The sequence below is a fragment of the Lissotriton vulgaris genome, chromosome 7 (genome assembly GCF_964263255.1).
Source record: "Lissotriton vulgaris chromosome 7, aLisVul1.2, whole genome shotgun sequence".
Classification (NCBI taxonomy): domain Eukaryota; kingdom Metazoa; phylum Chordata; class Amphibia; order Caudata; family Salamandridae; genus Lissotriton; species Lissotriton vulgaris.
The window spans coordinates 237,492,380-237,518,377 of record NC_141695.1 but is presented as its reverse complement, the minus strand read 5'-3'; the positions used below and the strand labels follow the sequence as shown (position 1 = coordinate 237,518,377).

The window sequence follows — 25,998 nt, the reverse complement described above, 5'->3', positions numbered from 1 at the left end:
TCACTGTTCCGCCTTCTTCCCACACTCTCACGGCACACGGCAGGGCTGTCCCCTTTCGCCCCTGCTCTTCGCCCTGAGTATCGAACCTCTGGCGATGGCGGTGAGGGAGAATCCAGAAATTCGGGGACTACCCTTCACGGGGGAACAACATAAAATCTCTCTCTTCGCGGACGATGTTCTGCTTTTTCCTGCGGACCCCGCTCACTACCTTCCCTTCGTCCAGGAGGCCCTGGCATGCTTCGAGACAGTAGCAGGCTTTAAGGTCAACTTAAATAAATCCTATATTCTCAACCGTACGCTCCCCTCGGCTGAGGTCGACCGCCTGCGCCCATTGTCGCCACTTCAGTGGTCCCTCACCTCCATAGTGTACTTAGGGGTCCACTATTGGGAAGCTATTTGCTGTCAACTTCCCCCCACTCCTGACGAGGATTCAGAGCGACCTAGCCCTTTGGAAACCTATGTTTATCTCGTGGCTGGGACCGGTCCACGCAATTAAAATGTCCCTCTTACCCAAAACTGCTGTATCTTTTCCAGGCCTTACCCATAATCCCTGAGAACGATTTATTTGGCCGCCTCAGATCCATGATGCTCCGCTTCATTTGGCAGGGTGGTCGCGCTCGATTCTCTATCGTCACCCTTCGGTGCCCACAGAAGAAGGGGGGGTGGGCCTCCCAGATATGCACTTATATTACAAGGCGGCACAGCTTTGTATCCTTGTAGAATGGTCACAGCCCATGTCTGAGAAGCACTGGTTGCACATTGACCGCTCGGTGCAAGAGAGGACGATTTGGGACTTAGTATGGAAGCCCAAAGGGGATAGACCCAAAAATGCGTACATCAGTACCCCCACAAGCACCACCCTGAAGGTGTGGGACTCGATCTCCCATGACGAACGATGGACATCCTTTCCGTCCCCATATACACTGATTCATTTCCTCCTGCAGAACGAGAGGGTCCCTTTGACATCTGAAGGGCCGGGGGTAGTTTCTCTCTTACACACCTATTCCACGGATATGCTCCACTCACATTTGACAACTGTATGCGGGACTACTCGGTCTCGCACCTGAAGCACTTCCACCACGCCCAGCTGCTTCACTGGGCACTGTCGCCATTGGTTAGAGACGCGGCTACCAGACCACCCACTCCTTTTGAGGCGTTCCTCGCTAAAACGTCTACCATGCGAGGAACCATCTCCTTCCTGCACGACCTCCTTCTCTCTACCTCTGTTTCTCCTAGACCGCGATACATGGGCCTCTGGGAGGATCTCCTTGGCCGCTCCATATCGGACGAGGAATGGTCCCATCTATGACATGACATAGCGAAACACAACCACTCGCTGGACCTTAGAGAGGCCCATCTTAAAACAACTATGGATTACCACCACTGGGGAGCGGGGTGGGAACGGGTGGGGGGAGGGCAAGGGTGTTGTGGGTGGAGTTACGGCGACAACCGCAATGTAGTTGAGCAGGACGATGGGGGAGGCAGACTTTGACTGCCTTGCTACCTATTCGGCGCGCTAGCGGTACGCCGCCCCGAACTGAAGTCCTCCGAAGGCCTCGGTCCCCTGCTTCTGACCTGGACTATACTCCTATGTTCGTTGTGTATCTTGTGGGCCAAGGGGCCCGGGTTTATAAGTTGGCCGAGTTCACTGCTGTCTGTATGCCCGATATCATACCCCCTGCGAGGGAAGTTGAGTGGGATTGTCGCTTTCTATGGTTTTATTTTCTCAAACTGTCAATAAAAACAACTTTTACAAAAAAAAAGACATACATCAAACCTTGTCCCAGGAAAATGAAAACATTGTGTGACATTCCCCAGTAAATTTGATGTATATGTGTGATACATAACTAGGGCTTTGTATATTGATAATATTGAGTGGTTTATTTCCCCTTCCTAGCTACCATTTTGAATTATGGACTGTTAGACTCGCACCTGGGCACTTCAATATTAAACCCTCAAGTGCCCAGGGGTGACTGCCATGATGTCTCATCACAGAGTGGAGTGGGGTCAGCAAGTATCACTGGATCCATCCCACTCTGTGACGAGTAAGGCAAGGTCCTCTCTCATTGGCTGATCTATGACAAGGCCAGCCAATGAGAGGAGGCGGCTGAATCTTCTGGTAGTCCCTTCCCAAAGTCTCCAGGAACCAAGGAAACACTGCTACCACCCGATGTCACCACCACGGTCGGTAAATTTTTTTGTTAATGTTTGGTGCATGTGTGTAAGTATGAATGCATGTATATTTGCGCGTGTGTGCTGGGTATGGGTGTGTGCAAGTGTATGTGCTTGTGAATGGTGGGTGTATGTGTGCACGCTTGTGAAAGGATGGGTATGAGTGAGAGTGCATGTGGATTAATTTAATTAAATTATATTTGAATGTTTGTGTGTCATTGCCCCTGTGTGCCAGTGGGTGTCAAATTCCTGTTTTACATTACAAAAGCTGGTGACAAGTCGCGATGCATACCATTAACAAGCTGGTCCTCCAACCTAGATCGACCAGTCTGCAACTCTGTGTATCTGCTGGTGATGACGACTGCTGATACACTGGCCTACGCCTTGTTAGTGCAAGTCACACATGTGGGAGGGAAGGCAGTGAGAAATCTTTTCCTTCAATAATGGCTTATGTGCTAGCCGTGATGTCCCACAGGGCGAGTGCGCGGGCTTTAGAATGACTTACTCAGCAGCTGAGACTTCACTCCGCGTGTGTTGTAAGTGATGATGGGTGATCTTGTCGACTGGCGATCCCCATAGGAAGACCGCAGTGTGTGAGCACAAGTTACAGGGCAGCAGGTCTGAGGAACCTTTAAATAACAGCTGCAACTAAACAGGGGATATGGCCTCCTGTGCGCCACACAGTTAGAATAAAGTTTACTCCTTGTTATCCACAACTATATTTCTTAACCAATTTCAAATCTCTGAAGATGTTTAAAATTAGAAAATTGGAATACTTCTAGGGAGTAATACAAAAATATTTCAAGAAAATGATATTAGAAAATTAGAATACTTCTAGCAAGTAATCCAAAAATAGGTACAGGAAAAGAATCCAGTAGATATAAATGTAGCAAAATACATGTACGGCACCATTTCCAAAGAAGATATGGAGGAATTCTCTTCCCAATCTGAACCTTTCTGGATGCTTTTCCAAAAGCATATAGCTGGTGCTGAGAGAAGAGTAGAGGATAGTAAACCTGGGACAATTCAATCGTTGGTTAACTACAGCTAATGGCAAATAAGAAAACGAAATGTGGTGCTTACAAAAAAATCATATTATTGACAAAGGAATCTTCCCAACCTAACACACAAAACAATGCCAAGGAAAATGAAAGTACAGAGATAAGATTAGAACCCCCCCTCCCTTAAAGTCCTTTAAAACTGGACTTGGAAATCACTTGTTCCTGATCCTGTGTAGCCGGCTATGCTCCTCTGCTGAATGTAGCATAATTACATTTTAAAAAAGGTGATTGTGGTTCTTCGGGGCTATTTCCATGATAATGAGAACATTCCTAAAAAGATACTAATTTGGATGGATGCGGAGGTTGTTCTTGTAAAAGATTTGGTTATGGGTAAAAATGTACAGAGTGCTGAAAAGGCAATCCGATAGGGTTGAGAACCCATACACGAGACACTATATTTTAGAGAATATTATAGCTTTATTACCTAGTTGGGTTGATACATTTATGTATCTTGAATCATTTTCTAGTACACACTGTGTGCCCAAAGAACCCCCACCCATATCCTCCAGGTAATCTATAAACCATTGACATATAATCAATAAAGTTCCACGCCAATAACAAAGAACAGACTCTGGTGGCTGGCGTGCGATTTTAGGTCCAGTATGCCCAATCCTAGGATAAGATGAAAGTTTTCAAGGAAGTGTCACTGATTAACAGGGCTACTCAAACCATTTTAAAATGCTGCTTGATTATTACACGATTAAACCACAAAGGCACCAAATGAAAGAAGAATGGCTACAGTTGATGAGCAATTTATTCCAAATCCTCTACTACGATGGTGTTTGAAAAGACGAGCTGCAGTTTTGAGAGCAAGTTGTCTGCATGCCTGATTTATCTGGGACCAGAAAGGCGGATATTACTGTAGCTTTCTCGTGGAGCAAGCCATATTTATTTATTTTATTTTATTTAATGCGATTTATATAGCGCAAACTTTACCCGAAGGTGTCAGAGCGCTTTGCATAAGAACCAGATGCAAAACATAAGGACTAAGGATTACATGCGTTACATAAAAGATACAAACAGAAAAAATTGCAAATGTACAAAAAGTAAAGTCACTCAAGGAAGAGATACGAATGGATATACTCTAAGAGTCACATAGGAATGGTAGAGAGTAGAAAGGTCTACTGCATATACTAGTGATTAGAGTTATCTCTATATACATAAGGAAGGGATACGAATGGATATACTCTAAGAGTCACATGGGGATGGTAGAGAGTAGAAAGGTCTACTGCATATACTAGTGATTAGAGTTATCTCTATATACATAAGGAAGGGATACGAATGGATATACTCTAAGAGTCACATAGGAATGGTAGAGAGTACAAAGGTCTACTGCATATACTAGTGATTAGAGTTATCTCTATATACATAGAGAAGGGATATGAATGGATATACTCTAAGTGTCACATAGGAATGGTAGAGAGTAGAAAGGTCTACTGCATATACTAGTGATTAGAGTTATCTCTATATACATAAGGAAGGGATACGAATGGATATACTCTAAGAGTCACATAGGAATGGTAGAGAGTACAAAGGTCTACTGCATATACTAGTGATTAGAGTTATCTCTATATACATAGAGAAGGGATATGAATGGATATACTCTAAGTGTCACATAGGAATGGTAGAGAGTACAAAGGTCTACTGCAAATACTAGTGATTAGAGTTATCTCTATATACATAGGGAAGGGATATGAATGTATATACTCTAAGAGTCACATAGGAATGGTAGAGAGTACAAAAGTCTACTGCATATACTAGTGATTAGAGTTATCGCTATATACATAGGGAAGGGATATGAATGGATATACTCTAAGTGTCACATAGGAATGGTAGAGAGTACAAAGGTCTACTGCAAATACTAGTGATTAGAGTTATCTCTATATACATAGGGAAGGGATATGAATGTATATACTCTAAGAGTCACATAGGAATGGTAGAGAGTACAAAAGTCTACTGCATATACTAGTGATTAGATTTATCGCTATATACATAGGGAAGGGATACGAATGGATATACTCTAAGAGTCACATAGGAATGGTAGAGAGTACAAAGGTCTACTGCATATACTAGTGATTAGAGTTATCTCTATATACAGAAAAGCAGAGTTCCATTAAGTGGGATCGGAGGGGGGATGCAGTCACAGCACTAAGGGAGGGTGGGAGGGATACACGAGTATGGAGGAAAGGCACATCATAAAAGCGAAGAAACATTTGAGGATCATCAAGGGGGAAATGAGGGAAAAGGGTTAAAGGACGAGGGAATGGGCAAGATGGCGGGTCAGGGTCCAGAGAAAAGCGGCCTAGAGCAGCAGCAAAATGGCATCCAGGACAAAAGAAAAAGTAAAGAAGTCTAGGAGAGTCCATGACGTAGTTTCTTTCCATCGAATGTGGCTGCAGGGCTGCTGCCTGCATCTTATGTTTTCACGGCCCCGTTGCCTTGCAGCTTCTGTGTCCCCCATCATCAAAGTTGTTTTTTGGCTAATAATTGCCTGATCGCATAGTCCATCGCAGCACTCTTCGTTGGCCCCAGGCTCCTCCAGCGGCACCTCACGGCAATTAGCAATCAGAATCCCCAGTAAGGCAAAGCAATGTCGCTGGGGCAGATCGGAAAATCAGGTCGGTACACGATTGAGGGTCTTGGCAGCGGTGGGGCGGGGTGTTCTCCCTGCGATGCCCAGGCTAGAGACTCACCCCGCGGAACATGCTGGTTCGGGGCACGGATCCTGCTCGGAGAACTTAGGTCCACTCCTCAGACCAAGGCGGTCCATAGGGGGGGGGGGTGGTGCGCTATGTCTCGCCACTGCAGGCGAAGCTCTCACCTTTGCTCCCGCTGGCCGTGCTCTATCAGCGCCCCTTCCGTCCAGATGGCAGTCTGCACAGTGCGTGGCCCTCAAATCGGTATGCGGGCTGAGGGTTGGTCGCGTTGTCACCAGATTGGAAGCGGAGACCGGCGGCATCCCGGTGCATTTCTTGTGGCACCAAGCAAAGTCCTCTCAGCTCTCTAAGCGCCATCTTCGCATCACCATAAGCGGGGACGTCACAGCACATATCTCCGTGATGCAGAATCAGAGATGTGCGAAAAAGATCTTCGAGTGCTCAGCCTGCATTCTGGTTTCTGAAACTTGTTCGAGGTGGGAGAACAAAGCGGAGGGATGCCGCTCAGACAGTTTTGGAAGGAGGGATCAAGACGGAGCATCAGGTCCGAGCGGCCATGATGTTTTTTTTTTTTAAAAAAAGCCATGCCAAACTTCAAGTGGAAACTGATCCCTACAGGTATTGTATTGTACTGCAGAGTTGAATAGTGCTTTATACCCTGAAACACCCCAATTTAGATCTAATTCCAGGGTTGCCAGGTTGATAGGGTGAGTCCTAAATGGGAGGTATAGAGCAATTGGCATGAGATTCAAACACATGCTTCAAGTATGGTATAGCGCACGTCTTTGCATATATGGCCATATTACACAACAACATTTGCACCTGCTTTGTGTACCCCCAGGGCACTTGCTATTACAGAAGGGGCTGCAGACGCTTGTGGGGACCCTTGCATAATACTGATAGGCTGGCGCACATGTAGCGCCAGCGCTGTCTCATGAGGGCGTTCCCTCATTTGCATGAGGGCGTGGCCTCATGCATATGAGGAAATCGCTTCACCTCTGCTCCTTATTATGGGCAGGGGTACAGAGGCAAAGAAACTGTCAAGAGGCGCACTGACAGTGCGCCACAAAGTGTGGTGCACTCTTAGCGTGCCCAGTGATGGCAGCCTTCTTGAGTGGGTCAAAGACGTCCGTTGGACCCCCAGACACCCCGTTGCAGGCGGGTGCAGGCGCTCTCTGCACATGCTTGCAGGGGGCTCTCGCTCCCCTCTCTAAAGTGCAGGTGGGGGCTTCCTGCACAGGTGACAACAGAGCATCTGATTAAAGCAGCCGCTCCATGTTTCACTGAATGCGCTGTCCACAAGGGAGTGTGTGTTCACGTCTGCTCTAAGAGCGGTGCATTCATTGTAATCAGGCGAAGTGTTCATGTTTGTGCCCAGTGCACCTACTTAAAGATACCTTGGCGCAGACGTGAACAGTGCACCCTATACATAATGCGGACCAAGGTGTTGCAGAGTGTCTCCTTTCCTGCGTGTGTAGTTAGTCATCTGCATGTTGTCACTGGTCTCACACGTGTCATAGACTTGCCTATTTTTGGCTTTTTGTTTTTTAAATTAACGAGTGAAAATTTTTGAAAATGTTTGATTTCCACTTGTTTCTCTCGTCGAAATTTTGGAGAGCAATTAAATAAAGCAGGCTGTTTTGTGCTCAGTTGCAAAGGGCACGTGCAAGGCTATCCGTCCGCTCATCACACCAGTCCACAAACATGAACGCCATGATTCCCCGCGGTTTCTCCGTGGGCGCCATGTTTCCCTGTGGACGCGTTCACTTCATTTGAGAGGCGCGCGTGTTTTCTCATTCCAGAAATCGACGGTGTCTGGTGACATCTTTTACGGAGCAAAGGAAACTGGACGTGTATTCCCAGGGGCCGCATCTGTCTCAGCAGAGGTAGCAGGGACAGCGCGGTCCGCAGGGAAATTGAAGAAATCCCTCTCAGCTAACCTTCCTCTGTGCACAATCAGCTGAAGGTAGAAAATAGCTGGAGGGTGCGAGATTAAAGGCTCAACACCTCCAAGAGATCGTCCATATCTAGGAAAGGCATATAATATACACGTATGTATCATATACACTAAGGGGGTTATCTCCTACTAGGTCGGAGCCCTTGAGAACGTTTAGAGACGCTATTGATAAATGAGCTGACTTCATACCCCCGGGGCCCGCCTCTGATGCATCTATATCATATTATATAGAGTGCTACACAAAACATTGTGTTTTTACATCCTCCATACGGGTTATATTTAAAACAATCTACACATTCGGTACTGCGGTGGATTGGGGCCCTATGACCCCGAATGAAGGTGAAGTTACTCAAAAGATGGGAGGTTTGGGCCCAGGGGCCTAACCAAACCTCATGGGGCCCTCCTGCTGCCTGCAAAGGGTATGGGGGACCCCTCCACCTGCACTCAGCTGTCACAGGTCACCTGCAAGCACACACTCCGTGATCAGTGACGCAGTGCATTGTGCCTGTGCGCTGCACGTGTGCTGTGTTTGTAGCTCATGTGCAGGAGACCACACGTGCTTTTTTCTCAGCGTCTGTAAGGCCTATTGCCATTTGACAGCCCTACAAAGGTTGTCTAAACAGTGGGTACACAGCGTTGGCTGACTTTATGAAGACAGAGGGTGGCCTCATAACGCTGGGTATTGAGGACTACCGACAATTATTTAAGCTGGTGTGTCCAACATATGTCCTTATCTTAAGTGGCTATCCTAAAAACACGTTGCATGGGTCTGCCTCCTTGGATGTATGTGGGACATCCTGAGCTAAACATGCGCGTGCCTCTGCTCTGTATGCACCAGAGGCCTGCTGAGCTGAGCTGGCATTACTGGAACATGCATGTCTCTGACAAGCACCAGACCTCCGAGTAATGTCCCTGCCTCTCCAGAGCTTGGATTACTTATTCGTTCATTTAATCTAAGAATTCGGCCCTTAAACCCACCAAATAGCATAGATCCAGTCAAGCTCTTAGGACGTCCGCGATGAATATGTATGAGAAATATTTACATATATTGAATGTCAGTGCAGATGATTTGAAAATACATTAAAGCCCTGACTGAATCTTGCTTTTCAGCCGGTCAACAAGGCCTGTCCGGATTATGGACATGTTTACAATAGTTTTAAAGTGTACACTGTAAACTCTGTCGTTTGTGAAGGTGCAAACACTGGAGTGTTCACTATACAATGCAACATGACGGTGGCCCTTCACACAGAAGCACTCGATTCTTTATCTCACAAAACTAAAGGCATTTATTTCTTGAAAGGTACATTGGATCCTAATTTTCTAGGCGGCATCTGAATGTATGAATCTACCCAGTAGAGAAGAGATACAAATAGTGTAAGAAAAGCAACGAAAAAAATGGTAATGGGAAATTAATTCAATTAAAATAAAAAATTAAAAAAATGAAAAACTCATTATCGCCTCTTAGCTAGGATGCTGGGATTGAATTAGTCCCCGTTATGCAATGGGACCCTTGGGAGCTGTCCTAATAGAAATGGACGTAATAAATCACAAGAAGCTGCTGGAATCTCCTGAAGCTTGGAGTGAAATGTGATAAACGCAAGAGGGCGGGACTAAAGCGCCCACCTGGGTTGGTTCACTGCACCCGCAAGGTCAGACTCATATATGCTGGATTGGCAGCCTGATGACTTGAAATGACACTCATGACTGTGGTCCATCCCACACCAGGCGGTGTGAAGGTCGCCCCAGGAGGGCCTATTATTACACACAATCCAGGATCCGCCTTGTATGCGCGGTTATGCTGTATTGTGTATGTGTAAGAGGGTTTTTCTTGTACTTAGGAGGTTTGGGAGTGGATGTGCTGGGCAAATATTACAAACATGTTTGTAAGGCAACCAGAATGTAGGAAGTGATTGCTCAGGGGCCCTATGTAGAGATGATTTGTATTGGGAAGTCTTTCTAGCTATGAAACAAACAGGTGCCCCCGCGTATCTTGTCATTCCAAAGAGCCCAATGCATTTCCTTACTAGTCGTGTTGAAATTACAGGGGGCCCCTTAATGGATTTACCAGAGGTAGGGTACATTGGTGAAGTTAAGTCCTACATACATAACAGAATAATATAGGAGGCTGTGACTATCAATACTAATCCTGAGAAGTCTCCCCCTGTAGTACGCGCAGGCCCCGCTTCCACAGTCTTTTATCTTCTGGATAGCTTCCCAGTGCATTGTGGGATTAGTAGTCTAATCATACCCCTTCTGGCTTTAGGTAACCCTACCTCGTGAGGCTATTCTACCCAAGCCGGCAGCTCTGAGAGTCCTTTGTCTGGTTTTCTCTTCAGTTCTTTCTATGTTGTCGCTATAGATGGATGCCTGTTGATGTTAATAGTCTATGCTGTGCAGGACAGGACAGAGTGCTTCGTTGACGTCAGGATATTATATTTGCAGTCCCTCAGCTTTGTAGGTAATGCGGATGCTGGTGACTGCCTTCAGGGGACCATTCTGGACGAACACAAACCCCCGCCCAATCAGAGAGCCAACCTCAAAAGCGCCTTGATGGCAGATTGCTATGCCCGAATCCTGGGACTCAGCTATGGGTTGCTCTAATAAGCAGCACTTTGCTGTGAGTGTACCTCCAGTACCATCTGAAGACATATCTGTTCCCCAAAGGCTAGTGATTGCAGTACTCTTCTGTCTTTTCCCCTTCTGCTAGGTTTGTTCTGGGAGTTCTGACGGAATGCATTCATAGCGCGGGGACGCACTGTTCCTTTGTGTAACCAGGCGCTTAATAAATGTTTTTATTATTATTATTATCTTCTGGTCTGTGAAAGTCCCTACCCGCAGGGAGCAGTCTGCCCAGACGCACCAGCCCTGAAATTCAGAACCTTCTCTATTCTATCGCTGTGAACTTCCTGACTGTGGTGTCTGAAAATCCATGAAGCACTGACCTAGGCAGATCATGCGCTGCTCTGCGAGGCATGCTGTATTGAGGTTAGGCATAGAAGCTCCACCCATTTCATGCCCATCTTTTCAATTGGCTCCTGTTTTTGTCCTTGCGAAATCTTTGGTTTTCATTTGTAAATAGGCTTAATAGTCCCTCCTTGCATTTGTAACCTCCCATAAGCACTGGACTTTTTACTTGTGTCGTTACACGGTCTGCTTTATAAGTTGGTGGGCACTATTTTTTGGGTGTTGTCGTCACGCCATGCCACTCCCCCTCTGTGTTCACAGTTCCTCAAGCTACCCCACGTTGTCTGGATGGCGCAGCTTCCAGCTGCTCCTGCTGGGGATATATATATATATATATATATATATATATATATATATATATATATATATATATATATATATATATATATATATATATATATATATATATATATATATATATATATATATATGTTTTTTAATTTAGTTTATTGACATTCCTGCAACTGTAGTCATGTGTTTTACATTTTATTGTTAAAGGCACTACCTACGCCGAGAATCAAACCCAGTTCCCCAAGTCCGAAGTTGGTGGCTGTGGTGGTTACACCACAACCTCTCTCCTGCTTGTTTACTTTTCCTGGTTAAACTGTGTGCTGCACATGCTGTTTCTGAGTCCCGCTCCCTTCCGTAGCTGTCTCATAAATCTGGGACTTGCAGTCTTATTTGACCCAGTATAAAACTGGGAAACTTGGCAGCTATGTGATCCAAAGGGGTACAAACACCTAAATCAATGCAGACCAAAGCAAAAGAATGTGGAGAAGTGTGGCTCAATGGCTAGAGCGGCAGACCCTGATGCAGAGGTCTTGCCCGGGACCAGGGTTCAATTCAATTCCTACCTTGGCGGATCTTGGGCTCAATTTCCTCGGACCTGATAATTCTCGCCTCGGTGCCTATTCTAATCATGGGTCCCCTCAGACCCTCCACCTGTTGGGAGGTGCTGCTTTGGTATCTATTCAAAAGGTGGGGAATCAGAAGAACAAGTCACTTACCTTCAGTAATGCTCTTTCTGGTGGACATTCTATCTACCCACAAATTCTTCGCTGCCCTCCCTTCTCCCTGTTCTATGAAGTGAACTTTTAGGGTCCGAAGTCAGATTTCGCACACTGTTTCTCTTGTAATTTGTCACGATCGACACACATCTACGGGTGTGAGTTTCAAAGGTAAGCCGTGGTTAGTGCGCAGGGTGGCGCCTCAATATATGGCTTTACATTGTGAGGCTGCCATGGAGCCTGATGCCGCCACCTATCTGCGCTTGGGAGCAATTGCTAGCAAAAGCTCCGGTTCCAGTCTGCACTTTTGGGGAAATTTAAAGGTGAGTAATCTGTAATTAGATGGAGTATCCAGTGGAAAGAGTTTTACCAAAGGTAAGTAACTTGTTCATCTGATTTCAAGGGAGTTAGTTCACCTTAAACTTAGCCACAGGTAATTGTTGGGTACATTTTGTTGAGGCTAGAGTCTTTAGTACCCTGATAGAGTCTCCATGTGGAAATGAAGCTTGGAACGTATGGTGCAGACACTTGGCACCATCACCATTACAAAACCTTTAGGCCAAAGATGGAAAGTGCACTATAAAGGTGCACACAGCAGTGAATTCAAGGGTAAAGTGCCTTGTGCAACTGTCACACATACCCGGCAATAACACAGTCTTGATACTGCTTTAGAAAAACACAAAGAATAAGTCACAAGCTTGCTAAAAAGCTGTGCTTGGATGTCCTTTTTCGGGCTTTTAAATAAACCCCAATTTCCACACTCATGGCCCAAAAATGTAAAATAAAGTTAATTCCCATTGTGTAGCAGGCCTGCGGTCCTTAGTTTTTTCCTCAGGTTGTTGGTGCTGCATGTTTGAAGGTATCTGGTTACTCCTTTTTGGGTGAGGACATGATTGATAAATGTGTGCTGGGACGCCACCCATACTATGGGTATTTCCGAAGTGCAGTTCTGTTGGGATCCTTGATATCCTCTACCATACTTCATAATGCAGGTCTCAAATGTATGTTTCTAAGCTGGTTTATTGATATATATTTAATCAGCACCTCTGTTGCCTATGTGGGTGGTGCTCTGCAGCAGATTAATGACAATAAGGAGGATTAGTTTGCTTTTTTTCTCCTAGGAGCTGGTGTCTACTATGTCTGTTTTGTTTCATTCACCAGATTTTGTGGCCTTTTCGATTTTGCCTCCTTGTTTGTGCAGGTCATTAGGTGCTGTATGGAGGATGTCTTTTGGTTGCTGATTTTGAGTTTTTAGCGAAGTTTTCTTTTCTAGTTTCAATGTCCTGATATACTCTCTGGAGTTTTTTTTCCGATCACATGTATTCCACATCCAGATATTTCCAGCTAAAATGTAATAATGCCACTTATGTGATTTATGTTATGTTTCTCCCCTCTCCTGTGTTATTGTTTTCTTGTCAGTCCCCAATACAAAGACCAAAATGTCCCCTATGTTACTGCCTTTCTGTGTAATTGGGTCATCTGTGTGTCTTACAGTTTGTTCTCTAGTCACATTCCCTTTCTGAAGTGGTTTCTGCATTGGGCCTCCTCTGTGTTTCATGCTGGATTCAGACTTATACATATACTTGTCTCCTTTTCCCACAGGACCGGTGAGCCTGACGAGGAAGCGGGGACTCTGAGAGCCTCCATCAGGCGTAAGTTGAAGCTGACTCTTATTGGAGATGCTTTCTCTGATACCTCCACTATGACCTGCCACCTGAGCAGATTTACGCAGTCATCTGGGTCATCAATTGTCCCCATTTCTGAATTCATTTAATGTCTCAATGCAGCTGCCCTGGAACGTTAAACCTCTAGATGTCTCACTTTGATTTTTCCAGTAGGCATATGATGCTCCGACAAGACAGTGAGCCCCCTCAATTGTGGGCGCTGTGTTAGTGGGCGTTCTCAGACACCACATCTTGAAATCACTTACCTTGTAAAATTCAGTGAAGCCCTCTAGACCCATAGAGCAATTGCCTCACATACTTTAGGGGAGTCGTAGAAATGTACAGGTCCCTGACCCCATGCAGATACAGACTCGGCCATTCCTACATTATAAGCATTTAATTCAGGCAGCCTCGCTGCTCTTCTGACCCTCTAAAGTCTAAACTCATTTATCTCTGTTGTCTTACGAGGATGTCTCACCCATTTTTACTGCTTCATCCTCATACTCTTACACCTCAGGACACAGGCACTAGGAGTCCCATTCACTCACACATCTACTACTCAATACTCTTACAGTCTCGCTCATTCTTACTCATTTGCCCCTACACACTTACACGTTCTTGTGTCCACCTCTGTTCTGATAAATGTATGTTTCAATCTTTATGATTCCTCTGCCGTTTGTGCCCTTGCAATCTTACTCCTTCATCTCTGTTCTCCCTCGTATAAGTCTTACTCACTCTCACTCATTAAACATTGACTAGTCTGGCTGTGGGCACAAATCGGCCATTCAACTCCTTACTCTTCAGTTTCACTCATTCCTACACCAGGGTCCTCTTTCTAGCTATAGTTTCACATATTATCAGGAATGTACACACTTTCTCGTTCTCACAACTTTGTTCTCCTACACTTACACTGATAGTCTCATACTTCTGACTGCAGGCATTATAGACTATGTTCATTCTTAGAAGAGTGAAGTCATAGTTGCTGCAGTTGGGTTCCGCCCATTCACTACACCCGGGTGTTTTGCTTTTTTGATCACCCGGTTTTGGACTTTTTACTGTAGGTAAATCTCACTACAGGTGTCTCAACCACAGAAATCACATAGCAAATGGACTGCATGTGTTTACTGCCAGTGTCCGCCTTTTAAGATAAGGCTGATGTGATGCAGCAAGGGTAAAGGGCACGTGGCTGGTTGCCCAGTACCTGCTGGGACCACCATGAATATTTGGAAGGAAGAACCTCCTGATGCTCTTAAATGACTATGAACACTATCCAGTTTACACCAGGACCAGTGCGTATCCCCAAGGGCCAGTGAGCCCATTATCATCAAAGTTGGCTCAATGGGTCCCGAGTTATGGCTTTTAACCTCATCAGCGCGGCGCAGATTCCTGCGCTGTGCTGAACGTTCGAATGAGCCAACGGGCTCATGACGGAACGGTCCCGTCATGAGCACAGGCCAACCGACGCTCATGACGGAACCGTTCCATCATGAGCATCGAAGGGGTTAAAAGTTTGGCATCTTTTCACCTTTCTTGACATTGGAGCACATGGGCTCTGCTGCCTCTCCAAATAATACCCCTGGGGTGGGCCAGGGCCCGTCACAGAATTTGTTTACTTCAGGGAGGCGGCATGCATTGGGCCCCCTCACTGGGCATTCCACTAGCCCAGGGACCCTACCCCCCCTGGTAAGTTTTACTAAAAATGCGGGCCAGGATCCCATTCCCTGCCCCTCAAAGTTAAAGAGGATGGCTGTGCAGCTCGCGTCCCCTCTCCCTGTGCCTTTGTCTGGAGGAGCTGGGCGGCCACTGCTGAACATTACACCCTACCTGAGAAAGAAGCTGCCGGCTCCTGTGGCTGGACTCAGAGGTGCGAGATGTATGGTAGCCTGCGGGGAAGCCGGAGATGGTTTCCCTTCTGCTGCCCACAATGTTTGTCGGCTTGAGGGGGCCCAGGTGGGACCGGGAACCCCCAAATGAGATGTAAACATGATGCAAAGCTGCATGGCACAAAGTAGCGCGGCACAGAAAATGCGGCACAGCAGGAGAACCGATTATTAGATATTCACTGCTGCCCATACTGCCCTGAGGGGCTTCGTCATGATGCACTCTTTTTGACCCTGATTTTGGGGGTTTCTCCTTTTGTGGTGGCCCCAGGATGACGAGGTCCCAACAATGGTAGGTGGGACTCAACAAGAGTGACTGACCTAGGATTTCTATCATACTTTCAAGCACTCCCCATGCTGGGGCTTTGCTCCACAGCAGAAAGTGCTGCACACCTAGGGGTTATGTTTATGGTTGCGGTTGTTGTGGCCTGAAAGACCTAGGGTAAAGTAGATACATGTCTTGAATCGCCCTCTAGTGGCCAGGTTTATGGGTGCAAAGATGTCATTACAATGTAATGCTCTCTAGGGGCAGCTTTTATAAATGTTTAAAAAAAAATCATTTTCCAGCTAGAAAACTACACAGACACATGCCTTGCTGATTTTAAATGCTTAATTGTTTTCGCATAATGTTGACAAGGATTATTTCTCACAGTGCATATGTTGTATTAGCATTATTAGGTGCATTTAAACAGGGTTATTGTTTTTATGATTGCATTTACGTGCAAAATGATGATTTTAACATTTGGTTTGGTGACCTTGAATCTTGACCAAGCAAAAAGACTTACTTGATATTTTTGTATGACCTCTTTAGGGGGTCAAAGGTAATGGTGCAATGCCATTGTACATATTTGTAAATTATTGTGTAGTATTTAGTAGTGTGTTTGTGTAATACATGTACTTTTTCTTTTTCTAAAAGACAATCATTTATTGAGTGAAATTATTGTATGCCAGTGAACGGGGCTTACTAGTCCACACCACCTACCCTGAGTAGGCCTTGGACCGTTCTGCCTCGCTACCCTGAGAGAGTCGAGAGCTACAATGGGGTGGTTAGTTCCCAGCAAAGACAATTGTGAGCCTAGTACTTGTGCTGGCCAGACAACTAATAACCCAATTATCTACAATAGTTATATTCTCAATCATCCCCATGTCATCATGCATGTTCCATTTTACTCATTCCGCACATCCAGACTTGTACTCGTGTATCACACCTACAACCTCTCTTATTACTTATACTCTGAGGTGCCAATCACGAGTCGGACAGAGAAGTATCCCTGGGTGGGACAACACTCTACGCAATCACGCCTGGCCCAGTGTTCCTGCATCTGGATTTCTCAGGGGCAGGAACATCGGACCCAATTTTAGCAGCCTTAAAATCTGGCTTCTAAGTAACCTTGGATTTTAGCTCCTCAGGTACGTGGGAGCATGTGATGCTCTCCCAGACAGGCCCCATCCTCCCCTTTCCTCTGCCACGCATGCCCTCTCGCTCCAGATAGTACTGGCACGGTGCATGGACCTGATTCACAAAGGGCCTCTGCAGTCGTGGCGGATGGTCCTCAGTCGTGGGGGAGTCTCCGCACATGGGGCAGAATCTCCTCAATGAGAAATCTTAATGCGGAGATTCCTTCCCAAGCGCAGAGACTCCTACCACAACTGTGGTGCCTCCGCCACAAGTGTGATGACTGTGGAGGCCTTTTGTGTATCAGGCAGTGTTTCTTTACGGGTGCGAGTTCCCCTTCCACTAATACCGAACAGCTTGTAATCAGGCCCTGCGAGTCTCACCGTTTCTTCCACTTTTGACTACAGGCTCTCATACTCTCTTTCATTGTCACACATTTGCCCATAAACACTTATCGTTTCACTCAGTCTAACACCTGTGTACTGATGTAGCACTTCCTTTGACACATCTGCCTGTTAATAGCATATGGTGCAATTGGCCGATATCTCACTCCTCAAACTTTTGAAGTCTCATTCATTCTCACACCTGTGAGCTCACACACTTACTATTTAACTTATTCCCATACTTATGACATACTATTTTAGTCTTATTCGTTTGTACTCATTGATTCAATGGTTCACCCATTACAACACTTGTGGCCTTGTGTGCAAATAGACTCATGCACTGCTCTCATACTTCCAGTCATACTCTATCTCCATAGGCTGGCAGTCTTACTCCTTGCCATGCCCCCAGCTTTGTAAGCCTGCACCTCACTCATTCATGTAGAATCACACTCATATGCATACCTTCGTCCCCTACGCCTACCGTGCCACTGATTCCCCCGCTTGTGGCCTGCTGCAGGGAGGGAGGTGATGGGACATGTGTCAGAAAAAGGTAGCCACCACATTCCCACTCCCTTCCAACCTCTGCATCATTAAGGGATGGTGTTGTGATGGTGTAGCCTCTGCCTGCTCTTCTATGGGGAGCATCAGTTTGGCGGAAATAATGGCATCAGGAATAGCGCTGGATTTGCCACTCAATTTAGGCTGGCCAACCCAATGATAGTTCTGCCAGTGGCACTTCTGTGTGACAGAGCAGTGGTGACAAAGATGGTCTTTCGCAGAAACAGAAAGAACTCTTGACATGTTGGGAGAAAACTCCACAAACGACAGAGACTTTCAGAATGTTGCCCTTGGAAATGCACCCCTCTTGTGAGTCTACATTTTTAGGACCTGGACAGCATGGGGGTGTCCTGGGACAATGGGGCATAGACAGGTGGTTTTGGGCTCAGGGACCAGGAGATCTAGGGAGAGGGGGAAGTGACCTGTGAACTAGAGTCACATGAGACGTGGGTCAAAGGGGACTGAAGTAAAGAGGGGGGCAAAGAGGCTTGAGCACTGAGGGGCAGTGATCGGAGTCAAGGGCACAGAGATACAGGGACATGCCAGGAACCAGGAGAGAAACAGAAGAGAAAAATGCTTCAAATGGAACAGAAGTTGTCATCTGTGCCAAGTTCCGCTATGCCCATGGGTGCCACCTTGGGTGCAAAATAATTCAACGGACCCTTGTGGCAAAGGCCTTGCCTCTGTTACACCGCCAGTTTGATGGCCTGTCTGTCAAATTCTAAAAGTCCCTGTTATTTTGCACAATGCCCCAGGAATTTCGTCATACATTTGCAGTCTCACTCATTTGCAGACCTTTACTCTGGTCTTATCCACTCTGTTTCCCTCATAGGTTTGGTACCTTCATACCTGCAGTCCTGGGCCAAGTCAAGTTGATCTTACTATTGTGGTTGTGTTGAGTTCAATGCTAGAATCTTATGGACAATGGATAGTAAGGTGCCTGAGAAAGGTAGAGTGAGTTTTAGGGGCCTAATAGGGGAAAAGTTCATACTTGGGGTTGGTTGAAGAAGAAAGGGGACTATAGATGTATTTCCCAGTTAGACATTGAGTAAAGAATTGTTTATAGTTGTTTCAGTAGTTTTAGAACTGCCAATATGTAGTCCTTGAGACTAGATGAGACACATACTGCAGCTCGCTTGTGGATATGTGAGGATGCTAAAACTAAAATTAACTAGGGATCTTGAGAAACAGATGTTATTTGACACTCTCGAGGTACATCCCATTTGTCATTGGCAAAGGCAGAAGGCACATTTGGGTATAAACACCTCCTATCTTGGCATATGGTGTCCTATTGAATTATATAGATAACCAGGCTCATTGCTGCTTTGAGGGGTGTTGAGGGGCCAGAGAGCCAGCACCCTGGAATAGCACTATAGGGAAGAGTTACTCAGGGAGGTCAAGTGCTTCTATAATCAAACAAGCACTGTATGCTTTCACCACCCAGACGTTATGTCTCGCTGTTCGTGGTTGTTCAGCAATACTGGAAACACTGGTATTTTTGGCAACCAACAAATACATTGTGATGTGAAGGGCATAGTAGAAACGACGTGAAAGTGTTAGATGACTTGGGGGGAGGGGAGATAGTATTACAAACCAGTCCCATCAGTTTACTGGAAACAGACTGTGAATGGTATTAGTGCATGAGTGGCAACAACTAAGGGGCATATTCACAAGGAGCTAACGCTGAATTAATGGCCCTTTATTGCAGCCAAAGTCATGATAAATTTACCACCCCATTCACAAGCTGGTGCTAACAGTCCACAGCACCTGTTTACCCGTAAAAGCAGCCGCCAAAAACATCGCCACAGAGGACTACCGGAACTATCTCTAATGAGATGCAGAGTAGGCATTCCTGCAAAAACCCGCAAAAACACGACACCTCAACATTCACAACGGCCAGCTAGAACTACGATAAGAACAAAAAACACGCAATAATGCGCATTAGCAGCTGGAAATTAACACCTGCTCTCACCTGGTGTAAAGTCGGACGGCAGCCTGCACCACAAAAGGGAGCCCAGCCCAGTGCGTCATCGGAAGGGCAACAGATGCCATGGAGCCACTCATCCAGCACACCCAAGAGGACCACAACACCCGCCCGGCAACCCCCACCCACCAGACCACCACAGGGGCAGCGCAGACAAAGACAGCGGCCCCCCCAGGAAATGCACCTGCCTCACAGGCCCAACAACTGACAATGTCACTGTCCACTACAGGCGGAAAGGGACAGCCATCCTACGTATCCTGCCCATCATCACATAACAGGCCTACGGCATCAACACATCAGACAACCAACATCCCACCCCACACCAAGCTGCTGGCTGTGCTGCACATCTTGGTCCCTGGCACACCCCAACCAAAACCCCACCAGAGTTGGCAGAGTCTCACAGCCAGCCACATCCAAGTCCCCCACACCTGTCCTGGACATCACCATCACCCTGGCACCCCAGTCCCCATACATCCAACACAATGCGCAGGAACAGCGTGAGACCAAGCAAGGACCATACGCCTTAGCTGGATGCACTTACGTGTTGGGGGAAATCCACTGCACACATGTCCCACCTGTGCCCCCTGGTGACACAGCACACAATCAGCACCACAGGAAGCACACATCACACATCAATGTGCAGGACACATCCGAACAACATGGGACCTTCACCAATGTCGCCTCCAAATACACAGCCAGTGTGCATGATCCCTTCACCCTCTGACAGTCCATCAGCAAACAGCATCCCCAGGATGGCACCAAGGGAAATGCACAGCCCCTTGGCAAGTGCCAAATTAACGCCCTACTCACCTCAACTCTGCAACCATGCAATGCACAACTCTGGCAATGCACACGTCACAAAATGATAACCAACATGAACAACAACATGCCCACCCATCAGACATGATAGAACAACTCACAATGACAACCTGGACAAGCCGTGAACATGACCAATCAACGGCATGGCACCTCAGTGTCAGCCCCACAATAGCCAAATGCGGGGAGAGGTGGCTACCAGGCATGTGTGAAGGATGCAGTAGAACCATGATCGGTAAAGCACACGATGCCAAGAGCGGCGGCGATGTGCTGGTCAGACCACAGCATGCAGAACACACCCATATCCACAGCGATATACACCTTTGGTGTATGGAGTGTAGTGGACAGTGAACACAACCATGTCACCCCAGCCAGTGGGGGTCCTTGTGGAAATGTTGCCTGTTACGACCCCCCCGTAAGCATGAGCAGTTTGGGATGACCCACCGTACGTCAGGCCAGCGTAAGGGTGTGAATAAAAAGCACGTAGCCCTGATTATAGTCCTCTTTTGGAAAGCCCAAAATCTCTGCCAGGGCGGCGCCTCCCACCCCGCCACGAGGCCAACGCCGTCTTCGTTCGCGGAGTTGCCTGGGATCCTGTGCGCCTGCTGTACCCCAGCCCGTTGGACCACAAACCCGTCAGGCCCAACCCTGTGCAGCCAGGCCACACTGATCACCAGGCGGCACTGGCATGTGTCAAGGAGGGCTAACCACGTGCCTGTGTAAGCTTCAAGCCGGAGGCCCGCGACCCTGCCAGCCTCTCAGACCATCGCTGGACACCCAACGGTGGCCTACATTACTCCTTCCTCATTTACGTATTCCACCGGTGTCCTCTGTGGCCCAGCACGCCCCAAATGTGAAACTGTGCACTGGTGCCTAAATGGCAGTGACCCCAAATCCGGGCCAGCGCCCACAGCACCCGACCCCCCTTATCAGTGCGGCATAGTTCCATATAGGATACTTGCGACGCATGGTGCCACAAACCCTGTTCAACGCCAGCCGATGACATGCGGATGAGGGACCAGGACTACCCTCTGGACCAGTAGGTCTCACATCCAGCAGCTAGTCGTGAATCACGAATGGCAGAGTCCACACCAGTGGTCGAACAGAGAGGAGTAAGAGGAAGATGCGACTCAGTCTGGACGAAAGCCGGGTCACAGTCACGGAGGTGACCGAACACGTGGTGCCACTGAACCTGAACTATGCAGGCCGGTGGGGCCACCACCTATGCCGACGACACTCGGTGAATGGCCCGTGCTGACCGCTCCCTCCGGCCTACACTGCTCAAGGCCTAGTCTGCACTCGGATAGGTCACAGATTTGGACCTGAACATAGAGTATGCAATGGAAGATTACACATCATTGCATGCAAGGAGAGGCGTAAGTGGATGATGCCTTTCATCTTGGCAGAGAGGAAAGGATCATCGTTACAGAGGTGTTCGTACACTACCGACAACTGGCCTGGAGTCACTAGCGCTGTGCATCGCGAGCCAGTGACATGTGGCTGTGGGCCACTGCTGACTGCTGTCTCCGGCCTACACTGTGGTCCAGTAGGTCACAGAGTCACGATTTAGCAATGGCTGAGTTCATATCAGTGTACCGGCATCATCGCAGACTGCATCCCCTCTCGGCCCCGGTGCCACTAAGTCTGTTCCCTGACATTCATGGACACTTTCTGCTCGAACTTTGGTGGCGTCTTGAGCCAGTGGACTTTTCATCCTCATGTAGCTGATGCTGAATTGGTGGTGGCAATGAGGCTGTCGAATTCCAATCCTCCATCTGCTGCTTCCTGGTAAAATCAAACCTTTCAGTGTCTTGCCCTGGAGGACACCTTCTACTGTCCCCCGCAACCCTCCGCAACATACACCTCGGACATTGATGGTGACCCGCTCAAGTCGCATGGCTCATCTGACTGCACCGCAAGTCATCGTCCCATGGCTGGGTGCCTGTGCCGGCTGCTGTGCTGGTCAGGACCTGGACTCCTTCTCCGGGGACATTGGATGGCCCATGAAGCGTAGGCCTTGGGGTCATCAATGCCATTTCTCTGAGGCCTTGCGATGTATGCTGCTTCCGGACCCAAATGTGTCCCACCAGGGCTCACACACCAAAGCGAGTCCAGGCAGGCCAGGACATCGCATCACCACAGGAGGTGCATGCCACCTCCACATGGACCACCTCAAAGCGCCTTCTGCCAGAGTCGAAACGGTGGTCGTGACAGACTTACGGAGTTGCTCAGACCTGTCATGGATGCCATCATCGGCCTGATACCCTGCTCAGCACTCCAGGTGCCTGTGACTCAGTGCACCGCAGGCCATTGTCCGTTGCTGATTGTGTTTTGTGCTGTGGAGCGGTTGCGCAGCCATGTCTGCTCAAATAGTGTGGTGGCCCTGAGACGTTGATGGGGAAGATGAAGCAGGTCTCACACACCCCACTGCATCTGCATCAGGAATATATCGAAGGGACACAATCTGAGACTTTTTATTCACATGAGCGCGCTCATCTCTAGTGTCCCAAACCCAGTGCACTGCAACTCACGCACACTTCTGTTTGCATATTGGCTGTGTTCTAGATTTTCTCCAGCTCACTCCATGTTGCTCAACAGTTGTATCTGTTATGCATGTGTTTTCTGTTTCTGTTGCACTGGTGTCCGATGTTCAGGTGGTTGCCAGCACCAGGCAATATGTGCGGACTGGCTTACACTCACCCCACACACTTCCAGCACAGGTGTCACTGTACATGTGACCCTGCCAATAAAGGGGCCGGGCGCATGTGCCCGTAGCCAGTTCAACATAATATCTGCTTGTGTCCCTGTGGTCTTGTTGTATGATTGGGGGCCCTACGACATTAAATTGTGCTGAGTACATCGGATGCATCCTCCTAGACCTCTCCGCGGCCTTCGACACTGTCTGCCACCGCACACTAGTACAGCGCCTCAGCAACGTCGGAATCCAGGAGAAGGCACTGGAATGGATCATCTCCTTCCTCGACGGAAGAACACAGAGAGTCCGCCTACCACCGTTCAAGTCAGAGGCCACCGAAGTCATCTGCGGCGTCCCTCAAGGATCCTCGCTGAGCCCCACCCTCTTCAACGTCTACATGAGCCCCCTCGCGGCCATCGCACGCCAACACAACCTCAACATAATCTCCTACGCCGACGACACCCAGCTGATCCTCTCCCTGACCAACGACCCCGCCGCCGCCAGTGCTAATCTGCACGAAGGGATGAAAGATGTAGCCGAGTGGATGATGACCAGCCGCCTGAAACTGAACTCAGACAAGACGGAGGTCCTCATCCTGGGCTCCTCGCCCTCCGGCTGGGACGACTCCTGGTGGCCCCCCGCCCTGGGCACCGCACCCAAACCGACGGACCATGCACGGAACCTGGGTTTCATCCTGGACTCCTCCCTCTCCATGACCAGGCAAGTCAACGCCGTCTCCTCGTCGTGCTTCAACATCCTACGCATGCTACGGAAGATCTTCTGGTGGATCCCCACCGAGACCAGGAAGACCGTCACCCAGGCCCTCGTCACCAGCCGACTGGACTACGGCAACGCCCTCTACGCCGGTACCACCGCCAAGCTCCAGAAGAGACTCCAACGGATCCAGAACGCCTCAGCCAGACTCATCCTCGACATCCCACGAACCAGCCACATCTCCGGACATCTGAGAGACCTGCACTGGCTCCCCGTCAACAAAAGAATCACCTTCCGTCTCCTCACCCACGCACACAAAGCCCTACACGATCAAGGCCCGAGCTACCTCAACAACCGAGTCAACTTCTACGCTCCCAAACGCCACCTCCGATCAGCCAACCACGCCCTCGCCGCCGTCCCCCGCATCCGAAGAGCGACAACAGGAGGAAGGTCCTTCTCCTACCTGGCCGCCAAGACCTGGAACTCCCTCCCGACCGACCTGCGCTTGACCAGGACCACCTCTCCTTCAGGAAGAAGCTCAAGACCTGGCTGTTCGAGCAGTAACGGCACCCCCCCCCCCCGCCCCCCCCAAGCGCCTTGAGACCCTACGGGTAAGTAGCGCGCTCTATAAATGTCTTTGATTGATTGATTGATTGATGCAGACATGTCACCATAGGCAGCGGGTTGTAACTTGGACATGTAGCTTTGTCTTCACCCACTCAATTTGTGAGGAGAGTGGCCAGGGCCATCGTACGCAGAGCCAACATGGATGTGTGACTGCTATTTGGGCGCACCTGGGCGTGGTTCTGTACTGCATCTGCATGTGTCTCAATGGCAGTGTGGGTCTCCTTAGTGGGTGTGGGTGGGCCCTGAAGGGTGATAGACACCTATGTATGTGTTTCGGTTCGCATCCCATGGTTTTGGCCCCCACCCACACCTTTTGGGCCACCTCCTTTTGGCATGCTGACACATGGCATTGGAGTGCCATGTGTGGGTGGGTGAAGTGTTGTGAGCCAGCTGTGCTTGCGGGTGCCTCCTACTGTGTGGTCTGTTACAGGCTCGGTGTCCCCCCCCCCGGAGTGGCTTGGCTGGACGGGTCCTGGTGGGGGGTTGCGTGAGATATCCATGGGCTGTTTAGAGTGTCAGAGATGATGGTGTGGTGGTCCCCTCTGGCATCACTGATGTCTTGTATTCTGTGCTCTGCTGAAGGTGTTGTGTGCCCCCCTGCGATGTGAAGGGGAGGTGCATGTTGACTTTGTGTTGTCATGTATGTTTGCGCATTGTGCTGGTTTGCATGCAGACTGTATAGCAATGTACATTGTATCTGTTTGGGGGATGCTGGATTCCTCTGCGGGACAGTGTAAATTTGGACTACATGACGTATGTGAGGTCGTTGGCGTACATTTCCATTTCACAGTTTCCGGTTCTGTCAGATGTAGTTTGCATGTGTCTGTGCATGTGCGGAGCAAGTTGTGTCCTCTGTTCTACAGTGTCGGCTATGCGCATTGTTCCACGTTGTCGTCAATGTGGCTGTGCTGTTCATGCTATGTGTATGTGCTGCATTGTGCCAAAGGTATCTGGGACTTGATCCTGGGTGAATGTGGGTGTGCAGTGTGCTACACATGGCTGTGCATGTATGCCATTGTGCCCATATCCCCCCGTCACCCCAGTCCCTGTTTGTTGATGTTGTGTCAGGTCCTTGCAAATTGTGTCCATACTCCCTACTCCTTGCACCGTCTCAACACTAATGGCTGTGGCCTGGGTTTCCTCCACCTCCTCCAGTGGTGCTGGATTGCCACCTCCTGTCGCTGTTGCTGCCTTCCTGTTGGCAGCGGGTTGGTGCCTGGTTTCGGTAGTCATGTCATGCCGGTGCCTTTTGACCTCCTGGTTTGGCCTCCTCGCACTCGACTGCATTCCAGGTGGTCTACTTGTGGGTCAGTTGCTGATAGTGTTCTGTCACCTCCGTGATGCTGGTCATGTTTTCCTGCGGACTGCACCCCGTCTTTCTCTCCCTCTTATCCTTGTCCTTCCCCGGCCCGTTGTTCCTTGATGGTAGTCTGTGGGGCTCGAGTTGGCCTCTGCGCTGGGTC

At 48.4% G+C, this 25,998-nt stretch overlaps 1 protein-coding gene across 3 annotated transcripts in view; it reads left to right on the top strand.

Moving 5' to 3' along the window:
• Nucleotides 1–25,998, top strand: part of LOC147701280 (phospholemman-like) — a 358,878-nt gene that overhangs the window by 307,497 nt on the left and 25,383 nt on the right. For all 3 annotated transcript variants that reach the window (XM_086930013.1, XM_086930012.1, XM_086930011.1), the window contains one exon: nt 13,421–13,470. In XM_086930013.1, the coding sequence (XP_086786139.1) occupies nt 13,421–13,470 (50 nt within the window). The remainder of the gene's footprint in view (nt 1–13,420; nt 13,471–25,998) is intronic.